This window comes from Glycine max, chromosome 6, assembly GCF_000004515.6.
Source record: "Glycine max cultivar Williams 82 chromosome 6, Glycine_max_v4.0, whole genome shotgun sequence".
NCBI classification, from domain to species: Eukaryota; Viridiplantae; Streptophyta; class Magnoliopsida; order Fabales; family Fabaceae; genus Glycine; species Glycine max.
Genome location: NC_038242.2, coordinates 18,734,556 through 18,742,932, shown reverse-complemented (window position 1 = coordinate 18,742,932; position 8,377 = coordinate 18,734,556). Strand labels below are relative to the sequence as shown.

The following is an 8,377-nucleotide window of genomic DNA, read 5'->3' as shown; positions in this document are numbered from 1 at the left end:
TGGAGCCATTCTATTCCAAGCACTATATCAACCCGATGAATGGATAAGATGTAACACCCCGATCGAATTACACTAGAATGAGAGGGATCTAGAGACTGTGCAGGTATGATATTGAGTGAAGTGTCACTGCGTGAAATGTCGTAGCGTGAGAGTCGCTAAGAAGTCAACAATCAAGGATGTTACAAATGGTATCAGAGCAAACATCTCTCCCAGTATGGTGTGGTTCGAGAACGAATTAGGCAGAAGTTGGTGGGCATGTAACACCCCAATCGAAACACACCAGAATGAGAGGGATCTAGAGGCTGTGCAGGTATGGAACTGTACAGTTGAAGATGACTTAAAGGAATTAATTGGTACTATCTATACCAACAATATGCATCTACTTTTTAGTAGCCCATCACTTAAGAACTTCATAGTTAGGCGTGTTTGGCTTGGAGTAGTTGTGGGATGGATGACCTTTTGAAAAGTTTTCCAAAAAACGTGTGAGAACAAAACACGCTGAAAAGTCTTGTGTTAGTTTGTGAGGTTAGTCATTAATCCTAGAAGTGGACAGAGCTGATTTTCAAGATCTCAGAAAAGACTACCTACGAAGGATTCTGATCGATGGAGGGTTTTAAACAACAAAGATGTTGAATGAAGTGTCACCACATGAAGTGTCATAGTGTGAGAGTCGCTGACAAATCGACAATCAGAGATGTTACATAAGATATACATGGGTAAAGAGAAGTGGTGATTTTGGATAATGAGAAAAATCGTGGGGCAAAAACCAGAGCAGACAAGGTGGTCTCCGTTACCCACCATAACAGGAAAACTCAAGATAGGGTCAGTGGGTAAGTGGAAGTGAGAAACCAAATGTGATGGGATAATGTTATTACTACCGTCAATATTCACCAAAACACACACTTGGAGACCTGTAAGGGAACCTTGGAAATCGAGAGTTTCAGGAGCAGGATATCTAGTAATAGCTTTAAGACCATTTGGTTTGTAATTATGCAATATGACTATCAAGGCATGAAAGCTTGTCATTGTATCGCATGTAACTACAATCAATTATATACTTAAAATGTAATTTCACCAAAAAAAAAACTTAAATATACTTCAATGTAATTGCACCGCGTATTATAAATATTACAAAACATGTTTATGTGTTGTTGTTAGGCTCTAATCTTCCACAACAATATTGCATGAAGACATTTTGGAAAATGCTTCAAAACCTGGTGGAACATCTAGTTTGTTACGATACTCCGTCATAGAGGCACTCTCTGGTTTATCTTTTCGAACATGATCAACTCTCCCCACCACATCCTTTCCCCCAATCATATCAATGTCCATATCGACTGGCTCCATGTCAGGTATTCTTTTGATAGCTTTATCAATCTTATTTTGGCGAAAGAGTCCCCACAGGAAATGTCCAGCATTTACTGCAGCAATAGCACCTGCGCACACCAGTTGATGTCATCTTGGCCAAAACAAAATGTAATAATAGATGCAGATTGAGCAATGCATGAAAATAGGACAAACTTACAAATTCAACAAACACAATCTTAAAAGAAAATTTTAATATTTTGAACCTGCTCTCTCCAATCTGAGTTTTGATATCAATATTCATGGAAAGGAAATGTAGATCAGGGTGTTAAGGAAGTGGCAGAGTAGAGCTAATGCATGAAACAGTTTACATACCCCTTGAGTCCATGTCGAGTTGATTTGAGGTAAATACCATCAACTCCACTCCATCAATATAACTTCTCAACATTGATTTCTTGGCATTCATAAACTTCAATATGCTATTCAGGTTCTCTTTGGACCTACATTCAATTGAGAACATGTAATATAAGTAGCTTAAACAACCAAAAAAAATGGTTAGGCTGGCACCAAAAAAAAACAAAAAAGATCATCCAAATAAGAAGTAGAAGCTGACTTCTCAGTTTGTTTTGATGGAAAGAAGTACAATGCAATATCTTGAAGCTTAGGAGAACCATCCCAGAATATGTCAGTCAAAACATTCGATGCCGAAAGTGACTCCAGTTGAAGGACTGATGGCATTTCTCTTGAAAACTCATATGCTTTCCTCTTAACCACGCATGGTGGTTGGGCCTCAAACCCATCATAAGTTTCTCCGGATGCAGCGGTTTGAAGAATTTGGATTTGACCCCTAGAAATTGGTCAATGACATGTTAAATTTCAGATGAGTAAAACTTTAACCTTCAGCCAATTAAATGAACAAAGCATTTGCAACTTCCAATAAATTCCTCAAATGATTGACACGTGAAGATGGTACCCATAACCTCCGTTCTCAGAATAATGCTTTGGCAACCAAAGATTAGATCCAAGAGACCAAGATTTGAATTGCTTTTATTTTAAAAATAAATAAAAACGGATCAAGCCTATGGTTTATTTGAGTTTTCAGAGATTCCTATAGTTTACCAATTGTTAACACTTAACAGAATGTAATTGTTGTTTAGAAGGAGAAACTTAAAAAGTATTTGAAGTCTATGGAATTAATCACAAACTTTACAAGGTCAAAACCATTTAATCTAACAACAAGCAGCATACAAGTTTTAGAATTGCAATCGCTTGTAATTATGCCCCAACATGGCAGTGTTTGTCAAACGGAATGGATATTTTATCACCTAAAAGGAAGGAGCAAAACTAGTTTTCCAAACATAGATATTTAAAATTATAGAAAACATCACAAAAGTAAATAGTTTCTATGCACCCATGTACGCAGTCATTTCTGGAACTTAATTGAAAGAAGTTGTCATAAAATAGTAAAAGATAAAATTGAAGGGAAATCTGAGAGTTTCATTCTCACTAGTTACAACAGATTGGAATGTGCATTAGAATGAGCAATTTAAGGGGGAAAAGTTATCAATGACAAGGGAAGATAGGTACATACCTCCAAGAAGGAATTGATGAGGGTAAAAATTTACGATGAAGGTTTAAGTTTTTCTGAATTCTTTGACGGTTGCTTTTATCAATATTAAACTGGTTAGATTCAGCAGCAGCGCTAAATATACCACCTAAAGATGAGAGAGAGAAGAAGCAAAAGGAAAAGGAATAAAATAAAAGATGATACATTCGAAACCCACAGGCCACAAGAGATTAATATCATGATACATACTAACATACATGCCCACATTTGCATGTAGAGATGTTAGGACTTAAGTAAATGTAACAAACAGAAAAAAGCATCAGACACAATACAAAGGATTAAATGATAACAAGAAAAGTATCCTACCTGAATTGACCAAAGGGGAAGATTTTTTTGCTGATAAACCTTCAAAAGGTGCCCTTTTTGTAGGCTTTTCTTTCTGAGGAACATGGGGTCGAACTTTTTTATCAGCTACTAATCCACCAAGTGGTTGCTGATTTTCTCCAATACACTCCTTCGTTGGTCCTACAAGATCCATAGTCTCATAAAAGAAATCACAAACATATCTCATGGTAAACTTGAAAAGCAGAGGCTTTAAACATTTTTTCTAAACCAGTTACACTGTGCTTCTACGTCAATGATAGTGTAAACTTCTATACAGTTGTGGTGTATGAATGAAAATTAAATCTAGACTAAATGTATAATAACTTTTTTAAAAGCAATCCAGTCAAGTTATTAACTTCAAAACTATTTCAGTTAAATTATATTTTTTGCTGACCTCCAATTTAATTATATGATACAAATAAAACGAATCCAAGCACTAAGTATAAGAAACTCTTACTTGACAGGAGCAAGCACAAGTGCACAACATTTTAATTGCATCAAATTCAGCATCCACTTAAAATTTGCACTTTTCAGAACGTGTATCCTCAATGTTAAGAGGAACTTGCGTTCTTTCTGAAGAGAAAAAAAGAATAGGGATGGCAGCAAAGATGAAGAGAAATTCTCACTTTTTGCTAACGAGCAAGAAACATGTTGATTAGTCATTGGCTTCTTGTGTACTTCATCATTTCTTGGAAGCTTCCCAAGTACTTTAGGAGGTGAAGTTTGAGGATTTGATTTTGGAGCCAGGGAGAAAGTAACATTTTTGGATACAGCAGAAGCCTTCTGGGAAGAAAGTCTAATGACTTCATCCAAGTGACGGAACTTCACTTTCGCTGTTTTGACAGCTCGATGCTTTTTAGAAGCCCATGAGCCAATATCCTGATTCACTTTACATGGTGAAGTTGGAACATGCTTGGATTGGCAAGGCTCACAAAGCCAGTCTTTAGGAATTATTGTGGTGATAATTCCGATGCAATAACTGAAATGGGATGGAAATAGCATTGATTAAGAAACAAGTTTTTGTGCTGCACTTATACTGCAAAGGCATATAACAAAACCATTGGTCAAAAGCCAAAACAAATGATTTTACTCTTTCTTTGATCTTACTAATCATGCAAATAATATATTTACAGGTTTTAAGGTTCTCAAGCTTCCCGACAAAAGTATGCAAATTCAAATAGATAAGTAAACACGTATACCACTTGCCTGATTTTTTTAGTATTAATAAGCTTTCTTAATAAGAAAGTGGTTATGCCAGAAAAATACAAAAAAAAACACGAATACAAGTATAAGAAAGAGAATGGCCAATGGGAGATCATTACGCATCAATTGCTTCGGCCAAACCATGATCACCACATATATCGCATAGTTCAACCTGCAAGGAATAATGAACACATTTGATTAACTCCAAGAAAAGTGTTACTCCATTAAAAATAAGGGTCATGCAAAGTGACAAGCACCCAAGTTGCGATAAGGGAGGCAAACCAAGCACTTAAATACTCCACCAAGAATCCCATACTAGTCGATGTGGAACTTAAGCGGCTTAATACCCAAGCCCCTATCACATGGTCACTTTGTAAGAAGGGGGAAAAAATGAGTTTGAAGAAATTGTTATTGCATTCTTAAATTCACCAATCTCAATATATTTCAAATTCGGTGCCAACAAACATGATACTAATTAACTAAAAAAAGGTGTAAAACCAATTAGCACCCAAATGAAAGAGCAAATTTTATTTTTTGTTCAACCACCATAATTTGGACCTTTGGCTCCTTGCTTGGGTCCCAAGGTATCCCACAAACTTTGGTCCTTTGGGTCGGTAATGGAATTAATCTCAAGTCCGTGACTTAGTCATACTTGAAGCTCTTCGTCCCTCTCCAAGAATGCATTTTGTTGGAATCGAACTCAGGTTGCCCCCCACAAACTCACGGTGTATTGTCAACTAAGCTACACTCATTGGGTAATAAAGGAGCAATTTTGACAAGTCATCTAAGCATAATTAATAATCATGGCTGTGATTAACATTCTCCATCTATTTACTAATATACCCTAAGGTGTTTTTTGTTCAGAATAGTCTCTGTTTCGACGCGTGACATAAAAAGTTTCACACTGTTACATTTATTTAAGGAAGAATTAACAACATTGTTCAAAATCAATGAAGTAACTATGCTCTTACAACACAACACAATTTCTCTCAAAAAAAAAAAAACACAACACGATGCTCTAACAATATTTTCAAAATCAACGAAGCAAACCCCAGCAGCGACTTCACTCCCAATGTTAAGTTCGTAGTAACAGCGAAAAACCAAACAAAAAAAAGATATAAATAAGTAAAGGCAGAAAGAGCTTTTGCCCTGTTTTTCGTTTACCTTGGGTTTCTGCATTTTGACGGTTTCTATAGTCTTTGCTCTGGGTTTGAACTTGCTGAAATACAAATTTTAAAAACTAAAAACCAAATAATGCAGAGTTGTAGAGTTAGTTGGATGGTGAAAGGAGAAAAAAAGAAGGGAAGGATGCCAGTTCCATTTCACCACTAATAAAAACTAATAATTAATAATTAACATTTGACGTAAAAAAAGTTCAATAATGCGGAAAAATGGGTTTGAGTTTGAGTGAGAAGAAACTCACTCTTCCCCTTCTTCTTCTTCACTTGGGCGTCACTGTGTTAAATGAATGAAAGTTAGTTTGCTGGCTTCTTTCAGTTAAATAGCCAAAAACCTCATTAACTCTCAACTCTGAAACTTCCTCAACAAGGAAACAAAACAAATATGAGAGAGAGAACATTGAAACCGTTTTGGCATTTTCTATGGGTCAAGTCAAAGAATAGTCACGGCAGAATAACAAAACAGGGGCACCCGTTTCGGATCATTTTCATTGCATGCCCATGTCGTGCTCCCACCATTTCAAGAAAAAAACAAAAAATAAAAAATATTTGGAAGTGGAAAATGCTAAACATGTGTCTTTCACTGTTAGTTTCATTTGGATTTTTGTAATATTTTAATAGAGATAAAAAATGCTAAACTTTTTTTGATGAAGTTTAAAAATATTTTTATCAGAAAAATTACAGTATTATTTTTTTCGTTTTTCTTATAATTTTCATACTACATATTTTTCCTTTTTTAATTTGTTAAGCAATAGTCTTTATACATTTGTTAACAACACCCAAAATAATATAATAGTAACTTTGTCAAAAATTATTGTTTTGATTTAATTTTTTTATAATAGAATTATTTACGGTTCATATATTAGCAAAAACACATTTTAGTTTTTTTCAGTGAGAAAATAATCATAATCCAGTTGTCTAAGGGTTTGCTTTATGCCTTTATTCCCCAAGATGGTATTACTCTTGTCTTTTAGCTTTTGTTTAGTTGAGGAGAAAAAAAAAGAATAAAATAAGATGAATTTTACGTAGTCATGTTTTATATTTTCAATATTTTATTTTAATTTAAATATCTTTCTTTTATTATTTTTTTATTTTCATCCTCTTAACCCAACACATTTTTAAGATATAAAGGAAACCATTAACTCATGTCTTCCCCAGTCACATGTAACATTGTCTCCACCAAATTAATTGTTTTTAAAAGTAATTTATTATAAAATAAAATAAAAATATTAATAGTATTATTGTAGAAAAATATGTTTTTTAATTGTGATGTTGACATGGTGTCTTGACATGGTAATTCATCAATTACCACCACCAACATTGTGTTTGGCAGTGAGGAAAAAAAGGAGAGAATAAAAATAATTAGGTGAAAAATATGATGAAAAATAGAGGTTATTTGTTTAAAGAAAAGTCGAAAAGAATATTGATAAGTTAATGGAATTAAAATTGTTTAGTACTAATATGTAAGAAGAGAAGGGATATTAATGTTAAATAAAACTACACTATTATTGTTATTAATTGTTGTGTTTTTGTATTTCTATTATTATTACTATTTATTTTTTTCCTTTATATTAGAAGCAGGAAGGAATACTATTTTTCATATAATAAATTGATTTTGGCTTAATATTTCTCTTTTTATCTTCTATAATACTCCCTCAAATTCTTTTTATAAAAAAATAATATAAATCTACTATTTTTGTTCTAATTATAAGAAGTATGGATTCACTTTAAAATATTACTTATTAATTTTTTTTTATATTTTTAATTTATTGTGATAAATGTCCATTCATTCACCATGCAAGTGTATGTGTTGATTGACCTATTAATAATATAAACACATTCATTGGTGAAGGAAGCAACATCCCTTGAACAATGTGTAGTGTCATTAAATATCACTACTACTTTTTATGGGTAGTTTTGGAATAAGATTTAAATTTATAATGTTATTTACCCAAAATATAATTTAATATTCATCTTTTTTCCTTTTTTAATCATTACATGCATAACATTACAATAACCATTTTAAAAAATACGAAAGCAAACATAAATTATAACAAACATAATAATCATAATAAGCATAATATTGATTTATAAACATAATTTGTTTGTTACTCTGAAATTTCTAATGTGACAATATCTTACCCAAAATATGAGACTCAAACAAAAAATACACAACCATTAAGTAAATCTTTATAAAAAAAAATGAGATCAAACTTGATTTTGTCATTACAATTAAGTTGGGTCTCGTTTTTTTTTTAATGATTAACTTAATAGTTGTGTATTTTTGTTTGAATCTCATATTTTGAGTAAAACACTCTCACATTAGAAATTTTAGACAAATTATGCTTATTAATCAATATTATGTTTATTATTATATTTGTTCTAACTATGTTTGTTTTCTTTTTTTTTTTTTCAAGTACTTATTATAATATTATACCTGCAATGATTAAAAAAAGGAAGATGAACATTAAATTATATTTTAGATAAATAACCATTTTCGTTCTTGAATGTGTAAATCACTCTATACATTTGGGAACAAAAATGGTTATTTAACTCGTTAACTAACTTACTTACTTTATTGGTATTCATGAATTAGTTATTTATTTCTTACATAAAGTTTGTGATCGAGTATATAGTAAGAAAAATTTGGTGTACATTTTTTTTGTCCAAAATAAGGACAATTTAGACAATTCCTTTTTAGTTTTTTCATTTTTCATTCATTTAATAAATCATATAATAT

General features: G+C 32.4%; 1 protein-coding gene across 1 annotated transcript; it reads right to left on the bottom strand.

The window, feature by feature from the left end:
• Positions 1-1,021: 1,021 nt before the first annotated feature.
• On the bottom strand, positions 1,022-6,119 carry LOC100812587 (uncharacterized). Its single transcript, XM_014776604.2, has 8 exons — positions 5,624-6,119; positions 4,579-4,631; positions 3,883-4,235; positions 3,239-3,397; positions 2,897-3,020; positions 1,919-2,152; positions 1,681-1,805; positions 1,022-1,436 (listed from the first exon to the last, which is right to left on the bottom strand). The coding sequence occupies exons 1-8, from the start codon at positions 5,636-5,638 to the stop codon at positions 1,162-1,164; spliced, it is 1,338 nt and encodes a 445-aa protein (XP_014632090.1). The 5' UTR covers positions 5,639-6,119; the 3' UTR covers positions 1,022-1,161.
• Between the last annotated feature and the right edge of the window lie 2,258 nt (positions 6,120-8,377).

Coding starts and splice junctions, on each gene's coding strand:
- LOC100812587 (XM_014776604.2), bottom strand. Junction 3,021..3,238: donor TTCCCCTTTGGTCAATTCAG/GTAGGATACTTT, acceptor TCTCATCTTTAG/GTGGTATATTTAGCGCTGCT. Junction 1,806..1,918: donor CCATCAAAACAAACTGAGAA/GTCAGCTTCTAC, acceptor AATTGAATGTAG/GTCCAAAGAGAACCTGAATA.